Source organism: Scyliorhinus torazame, chromosome 16 (genome assembly GCF_047496885.1).
Source record: "Scyliorhinus torazame isolate Kashiwa2021f chromosome 16, sScyTor2.1, whole genome shotgun sequence".
Taxonomy (NCBI): domain Eukaryota; kingdom Metazoa; phylum Chordata; class Chondrichthyes; order Carcharhiniformes; family Scyliorhinidae; genus Scyliorhinus; species Scyliorhinus torazame.
The window spans coordinates 157,501,455-157,515,359 of NC_092722.1; the positions used below are offsets into that span (position 1 = coordinate 157,501,455).

The 13,905-nt window shown below is 43.4% G+C and overlaps 1 protein-coding gene across 3 annotated transcripts in view; it reads left to right on the top strand.

Annotated features, from left to right (window-relative positions):
* Nucleotides 1-13,905, top strand: part of LOC140393163 (zinc finger protein Pegasus-like) — a 32,628-nt gene that overhangs the window by 357 nt on the left and 18,366 nt on the right. Inside the window, exons 2-3 of one of the 3 annotated variants that reach the window (XM_072479281.1) lie at nt 2,941-3,102; nt 7,159-7,323. In XM_072479281.1, the coding sequence (XP_072335382.1) occupies nt 3,096-3,102; nt 7,159-7,323 (172 nt within the window). In that variant the 5' untranslated portion in view covers nt 2,941-3,095. Of the gene's footprint in view, nt 1-315; nt 403-2,940; nt 3,103-7,158; nt 7,324-13,905 lie in introns of those variants that run through there. The other 2 variants (XM_072479283.1, XM_072479282.1) reach the window with 2 other exon arrangements.

Consider the following 13,905-nt stretch of genomic DNA (forward strand, 5'->3'; position numbering starts at 1 on the left):
TGAAGTGAGGGTGACAATTCTGACCACGAACCACCCCCATTTTTTTCTTTTAACCCGTTATTTTGTGTTTCGACAGCTGTTGTGGAATACCAGGGAGGGGGGTATTTTTATGGCTTGTCAATATTTCAAAATAACGCGGCCTCTTCAATGTTAACTTTGAGTCGAGTGCTCTGTGAGTGACATTCCGGTCGGCCAATAAGAGACCGCGCCGCAGGGACGTTACGCTGATTTGAGCCAATCGGCGCGAGGGAGGGGGCGGGGTTGCCGGTTGGGGCCGTGTTGTTGGGAGTCCCCACAACAGCCATTTGTAAACGAGTCAACGGTTCACCGGCCTTGCAGAGGAGGTTTGGCTGGAAAGGCAAAGGGATCCATTCCTTTACAATAGTTAATCGCGGACTACTGGTATTTTAAACACGTAATAAAATAAATGGACATTGAATTGCTTTAAAATAATGCGACATATCTGATGCCAAGTTCGGCAGCACGGTAGCATTGTGGATAGCACAATTGCTTCACAGCTCCAGAGTCCCAGGTTCGATTCCGGCTTGGGTCACTGTGCGGAGTCTGCACATCCCTGTGTGTGCATGGGTTTCCTCCCGGTGCTCCGGTTTCCTCCCACAGTCCAAAGATGTGCAGGTTAGGTGGATTGGCCATGATAAATTGCCCTTCATGTCCAAAATTGCCCTTAGTGTTGGGTGGAGTTACTGGGTTATGGGGATAGGGTGGGGGTGTTGACCTTGGGTAGGGTGCTCTTTCCAAAAACTGGTGCAGACTCGATGGGCTGAATGGCCTCCTTCTGCACTGTAAATTCTATGATAATGTTTCATCTCGATTTCAGAGTGCAGAAGGGTTGCAACCCCCCCCCCCCCCCCCACCGTGTGCAGCAGTTAATGCAGTTAGCACATCTGTGTCTGCAAAGCTTCACATAAAGCACTCCTTCCCACCCCTAAACTTGTAGAAAGAGCCACTTAACGTAAACATCACAGTTATATTCTAAGGACACAAAGTAACTAACAGGCCTAGTAGCCTGTAGCCGGCAGATATGTCGCTCCCTGTGTGCATTCAACCATTCCACATTTAGGGGTCTGTGAAAGGGACAAAGAAATGCTTATGGTACCAGGGCCTGTGAAAAGCTCTTGTGTTTAAAAACTAGCTCAAAGATGCAAAAGAAAATCAAAGGTCTAATGTATTTTTAAAAAATGTAAGTACACCATAGTTCTACAGAGTGCTGATTGATTACAGTGGCTTGCATTTTTTTATTCAAGAACGAGATTGTGGTATTTCTGGCAAAGCCAGCATTTATTTCCCATTCCTAATTGTCCTTGAGAAGTTGGTGTCGAGCTGCCTTCTTGAATTGCTAAAGTCTGTATGGTGTAGGTACACCCATAGTGCTGTTTGGAAGGGCATTCATTGATTGTAGATCCAAATCAGGACAGTGTGTCCTGTTCACATGTGGCTGCTGCCTTTTCTGTATTGTAGAGGTCGCAGGTTTGCAAGATGCCATTGATGGAGTAAAAGTTGCTGCAATGTACATTTGTAGATAGTACACATTGCAGCCATTGTGTGCCTGTGGTGAAGAGAATGAATAATTGCGATGGTAGATGTGGTGCCTATCAATGTTTTTTTGTCCTGAATGGTAAGTGTTTTGACTGTTGTTGAGCTGCATTTGCCCAGGCAAGTCCCACATTCCTGAGTTGTGCCTTGTCAATTGTGGAAAGGCTTTGGGAAGTCAGGAGGTGTGATACTAGTTGCAGAATTCCCAAAGATTGACATGCTCTTGCAGCCATAGTATTTATGTAGCTAGTCCAGTTAAGCTTCTGGTCACTGATGGTTCCTAGGATGACATTGGTGTGGGATTCAGCGATGTAATGCTGTTAAATATACCTGTAAAATTGTAAATGTTCCAAGCCCTATTGTAAACAAATAAGTTAGGTTTTGTAGATGTTTCTAAAGATAGGTAGCAAGTAGAAGTAGCAAACAGATTAGCTTAAAAGAGGAAATTTCAGTGCTGAGGAAGATTGCTGCCAGCGTGCAGGGAAGATGCACTGGAGTTGGAGAGATATTGGCTGCAGGCTGGGACATGTAGCTGAGGAGGCTGAAGGAATAAGGTCAGGTGAGGCTGTGCTAAACAAATTATTTTCACTGCAGGATGGGGCAAGCAACAGGCAGGAAAGATGGAGCTTGCAATGGCTGAAGAGGAGGACTTTAGAAAAGTTAAATCTAGAGGTAATGGAAACATCAGGATTCCTGACACTGCAGGGTTCAGATAAAGGCAAATGTGGATGATTTGGAAAGGAAACAAATTATTGTGGTGTTGGATACATATGGAATTTGAAGGTCAGTCCAGAGTAATAACAGGTCTACATTGTGCATTGTCTGGTTAAGCTTTACCAATTAATAAGTTGGATAGCAAAGCAATGGAGCTTCAAGCAAAATAAATATACCAAGTTTGTTCTTCCAGTGTTCCACCTGGGAGTATTGTGGCTCTTTAGAATTTACTGGGCAAAGTATCTGACAACAGAGATGGCTTTGGAGTAAAAGCTAGTGGTGGAATGATGGTCTGCACAATGGTCAACTTGCATGTGGAAACTGACTATACCACAAATGTGATCAACAAGGGTGCTAAGGAAAAAACTTGGGTAATTCAGAAGTGACTGTCGAGGTAGTAGTTTATTGAGAAGAAGGGTTCATGGAGGTTTACTTTTTAGTTCTGTAAAGGCGCATGTCTTTCTCATGGGGAAATTTTCACCTTAAAAAAAAATATATCACAGACCGGACGCACTATTAATTAATTAGACTTCAAGCCAATTTCTTTTGTGATCACTACTAGATTTAAGATGTTTGTGTACATATGCAAAAAAAGGGTTTTAATTGAATTGGAGTATTGAGACATTTTATTATGAATTCATTGTCCTAAAAACTTATCTGGTTAACTTCAAGGAAGAAAATCTGCCATCCTCACCCAGACTGGCCTGCATGTGACTCTAGCCACTCAGATCAAGGGCAACTAAGGGTGCGCAACAAATGCTGGCCTTGCCAGTGACACCCACATCACATGAAAGAATAAAGAAGAAAAGTACATCACTCGGCAAAATATGATAGGTGCTGGAAATCTGGAAATACAGTGGCAGAGTGGTTCAATTCCAACCTTGGGTGACTGTCTGTGTGGAGCTTGCACATTCTCTCAGTGTCTGCATGGGTTTCCTCCCACAGTCCAAAGATGTGCAGGTTAGGTGGATTGACCATGCTAAATTACCCCTTGGTGTCCATAGGTTAGGTGGGGTTACGGGGACAGGGTGTGGGAATGTGCCTAGGTAGGGTGCTCTTTCAGAGGGTTGGTGTAGACTCGATGGGCCAAATGGCCTCCTTCTGCACTGTAGGAATTCTATGAAATCTGAAATAGTTTTTCGGCCCCCAAACAACAGTGGTGGTGTGGGACATGGTATTAATCATGTGATTAACGAAACATGCAGCATGGGTAATACAGTAATCATGGGTGACTTGAATCTACAGAGAGACTAGGTAACTAGTAAACACTAATGTTGTGGAGAACGAGTTTCCGGAGTGTCTTGGGGATGGAGCAGTATGATGAGGAACTGACGAGAGAACAGGCTATTTTAGATCCAGTATTATGCAATGCTAAATGGCTAATAAATCTGGTTGAAAAGGCATCTTTAGGGATGAGTGACCATAATATGATAGAATTTTACATTGTTTGAAAGTGAGGTAGTTGAATCTGAAGCCAGGGTGTTAAATTTAAACAAAGGAAATTAAGGGATGGGGGGAAATTGGCTGAGGTGCATCGGGAAAATGCATTAACAATACATGATGGTACAAAGGCAATGGATAGTCTTTAAATAATTATTACATAGATTACAGCAAGTATACATTCCTTCAAGGTACAAAAACCCCAATCAAACATGGCTAACAAAGAAGTTAAGGATTATATAAGATTAAAAGGAATGGCCTATTATGTTGGCAGCACGGTAACATTGTGGATAGCACAATTGCTTCACAGCTCCAGGGTCCCAGGTTCGATTCCGGCTTGGGTCACCGTCTGTGCGGAGTCTGCACATCCTCCCCGTGTATGCGTGGGTTTCCTCCGGGTGCTCCGGTTTCCTCCCACAGTCCAAAGATGTGCAGGTTAGGTGGATTGGCCATGATAAATTGCCCTTAGTGTCTAAAATTGCCCTTAGTGTGGGGTTACTGGGGTATGGGGATAGGGTGGAGATGTTGACCTTGGTTAGGGTGCTCTTTCCAAGAGCCGGTGCAGACTCGATGGGCCGAATGGCCTCCTTCTGCACTGTAAATTCTATGATATTCTATGATAAATAATAGTAAACCTGAGGATCAAAAGGATTTTGGAATACATCAAAGGAGGACCAAGAAAATGATAAAGGGAGAATAGACGTATGAATGCAAACTAACAAAACGGACTGGAAAAGCTTCTATAGGTATGTAAAAAGGAAACATTTTGCTAAGACAAATGTTCCATTACAGGCAGAGTAGGGATAATTTATAATGGAAAATAAAGAAAAGGCAGAGAAGCTAAATGGTTACTTTGTGTTTATCTTAATTGAGGAAGAGGTAAGAACTCTCCCAGAATTAGAGAGGGGCTAGGGAGAATGAGGAATTGTTGGAAACTTGTATTAGTAAGAAGGTTGGAGAAATTGGGACTGAAGGTTGATAAGGCCCTGGGACCTGATATTCTACATCTGAATGTTGAAAGAGGTAGCTCTGGAGATAGTGAATGCATTTGAGATCATTTTCCAAAATTCTATAGATTCTGGAATGTTTCCTGCAGATTGGAAGATAGCAAATGTCACACCACTATTTACAAAGACAGGGAGAGAGAAAATGGGGAACTAAAGAGATTATGGCCATCCATCAGTAGTAGGGAACATTCTGAAATCTCTTCTAAAGGATGTGTATGGACACTTAGATAATAATGATCTAATTGGGCATAGTTAACCTTGATTTATAGGGCAGCACGGTGGCGCAGTGGGTTAGCCCTGCTGCCTCAAGGTGCCGAGGTCCCAGGTTCGATCCCGGCTCTGGGTCACTGTTCGTGTGGAGTTTGCACATTCTCCCCGTGTTTGCGTGGGTTTAGCCCCCACAACCCAAAAATGTGCAGGATAGGTGGATTGAACACGCTAAATTGCCCCTTAATTGGAAAAAAATGAATTGGGTCCACTAAATTTATTAAAATAAACATTGATTTATGAATGGAAAACCATGTTTGATGAACCTGTTGGGAGTTTTTTTCGAGGATGTTACCAACAGAATTGATCAAGTTGATTTTCAGAAGGCTTTTGATAAAGTGCCCCCCAGGAGGTTGGTTTGCAAAATTAAAGCACATTGATTGATTGATTAATTGTCACATGTACCGAAGTGAAAAGAACACAAGGTAGGTAATATATTGACATGGATTAAGGATTGGTTAACAGGTGGAAAGAGAGTAGGAATAAGTGGGTCATTCTCACATTAGCTGCCTGTGACTAGTGGGGTACAGGAAGGATGAGTTCTTGGAGCCTCAACTGTTATAATATATATCCGTGTTTTCGATGTGGGGACCAATTATACACAAGCTTGCAAATGCTACAATGCTAGGTGAGAATGTGAGTTGAAGAAGATTTAAAGCAGCTTCAAGAGGATTTGACCAGACCAAGTGAGTGAGCAAGAATATGACCAATGGAATATATATAATGCGGCAAAATGTGAGGTTATCCACTTTTGTAGGAGGAACAGATACGCAGGATATTTCTTAAATGGTGAGAGATTAGAAAGGATAGATATGCAAAAGGACTTGTGTATCCTCGTCAACAAGTCACTGAAAGCTAACATGCAGGTGTAGCAAGCATTTAGGAAGGTTACTGGTATGATGGCCTTTATTGCAAAATGATGTGAGTACAGGAGTAATGAAGTCTTGCTTCAATAGTGTAGAACCTTGGTTGGACTGCCCTTGGGGTACTGAGTGCAGTGTTGGTCCCCTTACCTTAAGAAGGATATTATTGCCAAAGAGGGAGTGCAACAAAGGTTTGTCAGATTTGTTCCCAGGATGGTGGGAATATCCTATGAAGAGAGATTGGGGAAACTGGGCCTGTATTCTCCAGAGTTTCAATGAATGAGAAGCGATCTCACTGAAACCTACAAAATGCTTAAAAGGGATAGATAGGGTAGTTGCGGGTAAGATGTTTCACCTGGTTGTGGAGTCTAGAACCAGAGGACACAATTTCAAAGTAAGGGGGAAGTCACTGTGGACCAAGATGAGGAGACATTTTTTACTCTCGGTTGGAATCTTTGAAATTCTCTATGCTAGAGGATTGTGGAAGCTCGGTCATTGAGTGTGTTTAAATCTGAGATTGACATTTCTAAATATCGGTGATATAAAGGTACAGGGGAATAGTATGTCGGGGGGGAAAAAGGCATTAATATAGAGGATCAGCCATTGAGTGGTGGATCAAGCTTGATCGGTTGGTCCTATGTTTGTATTTCCATCATTATTTGTTTAAATGTAAATATGGTACTGCTGACTGCAAAGCAATAATGCAACGGTGGCACAGTGGTTAGCACTGCCACCTCACAGCGGCAGGGACCGGGGTTCAATTCCGGCCTTCGGTGACTGCCTGTGTGGAGGTTGCATGCTTTCTCTGTGTCAGCGTAGGTGTGCTCCGGTTTCCTCCCACAGCACAAAGATGTGCAGGTTAGGTGGACTGGCTATGCTAAATTGCCCCATCATGACCAGGGATGTGTAGATGAGGTTACAGGGAGAGGGTGGGGAGTGGATCTGGGTAGAGTGTTCTTCTGGAGCGTTGGTGCAGAATCGATGGGCCAAATAGGGACTCTATTCTTTAACTTCAACTACAATGAGCTATAATTTGGAGCTTGATATTCTATGTTTTCAATTTTCTAAATTTGGCCCAATCCTGGGGAAGGGTGAAGGGAGGGAGAAAGAAAGAAATGTGCCACATGCGGTAGAACTAGAAAATGGATTGAATGAATGGAGAAATTTACTCTCGGGTTCTGATTGCATAAACAGCATTTTTAGAAAATATATTCAGATCTGAATAATGCAAGTACATGCTGAAATGTTTAATAATATTGTCCCAATAACATGGTTGATTTTAAACACATGATTTGAAAATCTTTTTTCTTAAGGAATTAAAGAAGCTTCAATCAAGAGTAAGAATATGCGAGAAAAGAGAAACGATTCTGTAGACTTTGTCAAGGATTTTCAAGAGTATCTCACTCAGCAAACACAGCATGTAAACATGATTTCGGGTTCAGTATGTAATGAAAAGGATTCGGAATTACTTCAGCCTGGTAAGGAAAGAAAATTTTAATTGTAATAAAATGCTCATGCACACAAACTTAAACTTAGATGGAAAATTAACTGTTAAAACAATTGTCTAATTTCCTACCTCTACCATCTATAGTCGTGATAATGTTTATCTAAAATATTGGATTGAGGCATATCAAGTCTCTGCTTGAAAATCACAAAAACTTTTACAGATAGAATACAATTCTTAAGCATATACCAACCAATAGGTAAATGGTGAACATGGGTGGTCCCGGACTCCTTTTTCTTTTTCTCTTTTGTTTTTTGTTTCCACCGTGGGAGGGTTTGTTTTATGGGATGCATATATTGACAGGTGGGCTGTTGTTTGGGGTGGTGGGAGGATGGGATCGTTGGTATTGTTAAGGGGATTGATTTTGTATTTGTTACTGTTTACTGTTTGTGGGTGGGGTGTAAATTTTGAAGGAAAATGTGAAAATGGAGAATAAAAACATTTTTTTAAAAAAGCATATACCAACCATGAAGCAAAGTCCAACAGTTCAAATGATTCCCTAAACTAAGGAAACTTTGATTTGGTTACTTTGAACTTCAGACTTGCAATAAACTCCCAGGAAGGTGGTACAGTAAAATGAGGACTTATTGTAATTAAAAAACACACCTATATTTACACTTTTCTCAATTAGCAGAAGAATTTAAAATGCACATTTTCATGTATTTCATCATTTTTTGAAACGATCTTTGACAAACTCAGTTTAAAAGAAAAGATTGTCATATCATACTGACAAGAATTTTATGACATCAGCATTCCTAGCTTGTGCAATTTTTTCACGCCTGATCAGCAGTATTTTACTGTGTCAACATACTATTGATCCCATCTTACAGTTTGCCTTCGAGTTCCTGCAGTTTGGAAGGATTAGCTTTTTATCAATTTAAATGTCTCATAAATTAACATTAAATGGTTTGTGCATAGTCAATGTATCTGCACGTAAAAATTTACTTTCTGCGAAGATACCTAGAATTCAAATGGAATTGACCTTTTATTTCTGTGAAGTACATTTTGATGTGTTGTATAATATGAAGATGTATTGAATTTGTACATTTATTTTTCCAACTTTCTCTTGCTTCTGGAATTAATGTCTTATATAGGGGCCAGTTTAGCACTGTGGGCTAAACAGCTGGCTTGTAATGCAGAACAAGACCAGCAGCACGGGTTCAATTCCCGTACCGGCCTCCCCGAACAGGTGCCGGAATGTGGCGACTAGTGGCTTTTCGCAGTAACTTCATTGAAGCCAACTTGTGACAATAAGTGATTATTATTATTATTGTTAGTTCCATGAGTTCTGGCAGCCTTTTAATACTTACTCCTGACTTTTTTATGTTGAACTTGAGATTTGCTGTTCAACTGCAACCAAATTTGAAGTTATCCTTGTGCAAAATCCATGGGCAGACTCATCGGGATTATTAAATAGTGACCAGAAATAGTCAACCTGCACCAATCATTGCATCCCAAGACCAGAACAGACATTGATTGAGTGAACCTGAGACCTATTTGGTCCAAAATTGTTTGGTGCCTTTACCCATTGAGGTATTAGGGTATTTGTTGTGTTAAAAGATGAGACCACTTGAGTAACAGAATCATAGAATTTACAGTGCAGAAGGGGGCCATTCGGTCCATTGAGTCTGCATCGGTCCTTGGAAAGAGCACCCCATTTAAACTCATACCTCCACCCTATCCCCGTAACCCCACCTAACCTTTTCGGTGACTAAGGGAAATTTATCATGGCCAATCCACCTAACCTGCACATCTTTGGATTGTGGGAGGAAACCGGAGCACCCGGAGGAAACCCACACAGACACGACGAGAACGTGCAGACTCCATACAGACAGTGACCCAAGCCGGGAATCGAACCTGGGACCCTCGAGCTGTGAAGCAACTGTGCTAACCACTGTGCTACTGCTGCCCTGTAGTGTGAGAGTTCCAGTGATTAAACGTCTTCATCATTTGTTGGGGATTCTCACCATGTACAAGAGTTTGTAGCACAATTTATACCTCTTATCAGTTAAAGCATAAAAACAATAAAAGCGCGACAGCCCAGGCTTCACCTCCTCCCATATCAGTCCCTCCTTTTGGACCCTATGTCAGGCATTACTGGCTCAGGTGGGTCATTCCCAAGACTCTGTACTCCATAGAAATTCCAGGGATCCTGCTAGAATCCAGTGTGCGTTAGATCTGCTGCTACTCTATTATTCTCAACTTCTTCACCCAAGCCCTATTGACCTCAGCTAAGCCCGGAACCATAATTTATTAAATTGGAAAATCATCATTGATGTTCCCTATGTTTGTTTTCCCTGGTAGTGGAGTCTCAGTGTAGTGGAAACTGAGGCATACCCATTATTGACCAGCATTACTATTTGTACTGGGATTCCATTATTCTCTGATAGCAACAAAGGCTAACTCGAAGGACTGCAACTGATGCAATGGCTGCCATTACTCTCCCTACTTTCCACCAACAATACTACCATGCCATCTTGTCCTGATGACTGGCTGAGTCTGCCAATCGCCTGGCCTTTCCAATGGCCAGATTCACCTGCCCGCCCCCCCTTAGTGATTGCTTGATGGCTTTCTTCCATAAATGTCTTGGGAATACCAGGGCCCTTTCCACAGCTACCTGGGCTATTCGACCAAGGGATGTCATCGATATTTAATGTACCGTCCCACCATAGACTGAATGCATAGCCAGTGAAGACACCGTCTGTAAAATGAAAATCTCCCACAGAAAAGGAGTCAACCATCTGTAAGCAAACAGCGTGGTTATTGTTGCACTCTAATTTTCCATACATGTACCTTGTTCTGTCTGTCAGAAAGCACCGCTTTGTAGGAGAGTTGTAAGGGGATTAACTGACAACATGACGGAAGAATCGTTACTGATGGGTTTCAGGGTACTGCAGGATCAAATGATGTAATGCTGTGATTCAATACAACATTCGCGTGCAATCAGCAGGATACCATTCTGCTCTGGAGCTGCACACCCATGGGATCCTACTTCGTACATCCACCCATATTTCTTCACTCCCAGTGATTCAAATCTAAATTCTCTCTTCCCCCCCCCCCCCCCCCCCCCCCAGACACCAATATGTTCTGTTACCATGTTCCTGCGGTATACTCTTCCGAAATCTTATTGTGTCTCCCTTGCCCCAGTCACAGGCTGTGTAACTACGAATTCCTGTTCTTCCTGTAAATTGATAAGGTGCCAAATCTTGTATGTTCAATATCAAATGTAACATCATCTATCAGGGCCCGAGTAAGCATGTCAGATGTCCACCCCTTAGACTGTGGATCTGCTGCATTAATAATGGCGAGGGATAGTAGTTTTAACCCTTGCATTATGCATTCTCCCTGGACCCGGACCATTGTAAGTTCGTATTCGGTTCCTCTTGCCGTGAGCCACAGCCCCACCGCCCTCTCCTTCCAAATCAATGGTCTCTTTGGCCACCATGAGGCATAATCATTCATATCGGAGATCTGTAGTTAATCTAAGGCTGGATTAGCACTTCCAAACAGTTCCCCCACATCTCCCAGGAAACATTGTCTCTTTCTTCCCTTCCTAGTGTCTTGAATTCCTAGAGATATGCAGATTTGGTAGTCCTGGGTTAACTGCTGCAATGCTCATCTCGCCCAGCTAGCGAACTCCATATGATTGCCACAGATCTCTAGCAGGGTTAGGCCAAGCCGTTAGGTCACTTCTAAGGTCACCATTGTGACATTATGTAACACTTCTTTCGGCTTCCCTACTTTGACTATCCTGTCAGTGGGTGGTGACATGGTGGTTGGTGACATGGTGGTTGGGCACTTGGTCGGTTTCTGATACCAAATGTTGACAAATTAAAGTACAATCCAGTCAACTAATAACATCTATGCAATATTCTTGAAAATGTTGCCCCTCCAATCCTGGTTCCCACACAAATAGGCCAATTCGTTATCCTGCTGTGACATTCACTCCTGCACTGGACACCCATATGGGGTTTCAACTTGCTGACACTGAGCACATGTACCAGAATTGTCCCATACCCGAGCTGGTGTTCCACACTCCTGATATGTCCACATTGCCAGATGTATCCTTAGTGTCGGTTATGGTAGTCTGACCCAGATATACAGCACATAAACTCGGTTCACAGCAAGGGTCACAATTGTCCGGAATTCAGTACCATCCCACCAGGCTGAATACTGTTCCAGGCAATGCGCCGCAAAATGAAGAACTTGTCATATGAGGAGTGATTAAGGACTCTGGGTCTGTACTTGTTGGAGTTTAGAAGGATGAGGGGGGAATCTTATTGAAACTTGCAGAATACTGAGAGGCCGAGATAGGGTGAACGTGGAGAGGATATTTCCACTAGTAGGAAAAACTAGAACCCGAGGGCACAGCCTCAGACTGAAGGGATGATCCTTTGAAACACCGATGAGGAGGAATTTCTTCAGCCATAGAACATAGAGCAGACAGTGCAGAAGAAGGCCATTCTGCCCATCGAGTCTGCACTGACCCACTTAAGTCCTCACTTTCACCCTATCCCCGTAACCCCTCCTAATCTTTTTGGTCACGAAGGGCAATTTATCATGGCCAGTCCACCTAACCTGCATGTCTTTGGACTGTGGGAGGAAACCGGAGCACCCGGGGGGAACCCAAGCAGGCACTGGGAGAACGTGCAGACTCCGCACAGACAGTAACCCAGCGGTGAATCAAACCTGGGACCCTGGCGCTGTGAAGCCACAATGCTATCCACTGTGCTACCGTGCTGCCCTTGTGCTACCGTGCTGCCCTTGGTGAATCTATGGAACACTTTGCCACAGAAGACTGCGGAGGCCAAATCATTGAGTGTCTATAAGATAGAGATAGATATGTTCTTGATTAATAATATGATCGGGTTATGGGGAGAAGGTAGGAGAATGGGGATGAGAAACTGTAAATTCTATGATAATCTATGATAAAACATATCAGCCATGATTTAATGGCGGAGAAGACACGTTGGGCCGAATGGCCCAATTCTGCTCCTATGCCTTATGGTCTTAAGTGAATGACACATTCTGCTGACCTAATCCTGGCAACTCCAGGTCAGGGTAAGGTGTTCTGTGTCAGTTCATTCTTGTCGTTCTTCCCTGATAAGATGATTTGGACGATGCGATGGCTGTCGAGAGTAACCCTATCTGAAATCCACATAATTGGTTTCCTTATCCATTCCCCAGACCTTCCATTTGGTAATTGCACGTACCGCCCTGGATGCAGGCAAAAGTCTTTATTAATGTTCACGGTAGGTGCCTCCCATGCTGCTAATCATGTAGCAAGAATGAGTACAGTTAGCGGTGTCCTCCCAAGTTGCTGTTGCTCTGGGGATTTGCCAAAAACGAAATAAATAAGTGAGCGGCTGGTGGCTTTCCTGCTGGTAAAACAGCCTGTGTGACCAGTGCTTCCACTTTGCTCTCCCTGCCATATCACGACACACATACAGGTGTTGCTTGTCATTATTACACGAATGGTCCCTGTCATCTTGGGAGAACCCAGTCGGTCAGAGGAACTGTTTACCATAACCTTCTCGCCTATCTTCGGTAACTCTTGGGATCCCTGACCCTCCCCCATGTTTCGTTCCTGATTTAATATCTCCCTTGTTTTGTTTCTGCTTTGATATCTCTTGTCGCACCTCTTCGCTTAACTCTTTTAATTGTTCACACAATGCAATCATATATGTTCTGATTTTATCTCGTAATGTTCTGACATCTTCACTACCTGTTCCCTCTGGGAGCTGCATAGCCCCACGTCTCATTTTTTAAAAATATATTTTATTCGGGTTTTCAAATTTTACCAACTTTACAGGGCCAGATATGACCAAAACACACATTTACAGTAATTTATATACATTGTGGTTCAGGCAGTAATTTGCCATCAACCTGTCTCTTGCAGTCGTCTTCTCTTCTGGCTGTCCTGGATTCTTTTGGGATGCATTCGTTCTCCCTCCCCTTTCTCTTCCCTGTTCCGTGACTAGTCCCATGCCACCCCAACCCATGTCCCTCCCTACCTTATTGGTTGCTGCCTATGAACAGGTCTTGAGACAAGTTGCTGAACGGCTTCTAGATCCTGTTGAGCCTTCTTTCGATCGCCAGCTGAGCCAAAGTCTCCGGTGGGTGATCAGGGAAGCAAAGGCTAGGCCGTACGCCTCCTCCCCATGAAGAACTCTGGCTGCTCTGATATCCCAAAGACCACCACTAGTGGACATGGATCCACTTTCACTCCCACAACCCTGGACACAGCCTCAAAGAAGGAACCAGTACCCGACAAGTCTGGGACAAGACAAGAACATGTGGGTGTGTGATTGGGCTTTACGTCACCATTCACATTTGTCCTCCACTTCCGGGAAGAACCTGCTCAAGTGCTTAGGTGCGCCCTGTGCACCACCTTTAATTACATTAGGCTCAGCCCCCGCACATGAAGGTGAAGTTTGCCCTGTGAAGTGCTTTGATCAAGAGTCCTCCCTGCCTAGGTCTTCCTCCCACTTTGTCTTTGTCTCGTCCGGGGGTGAGCGCACCTCTTCTAACAGTCGTCCGTACATGTCTACACAGT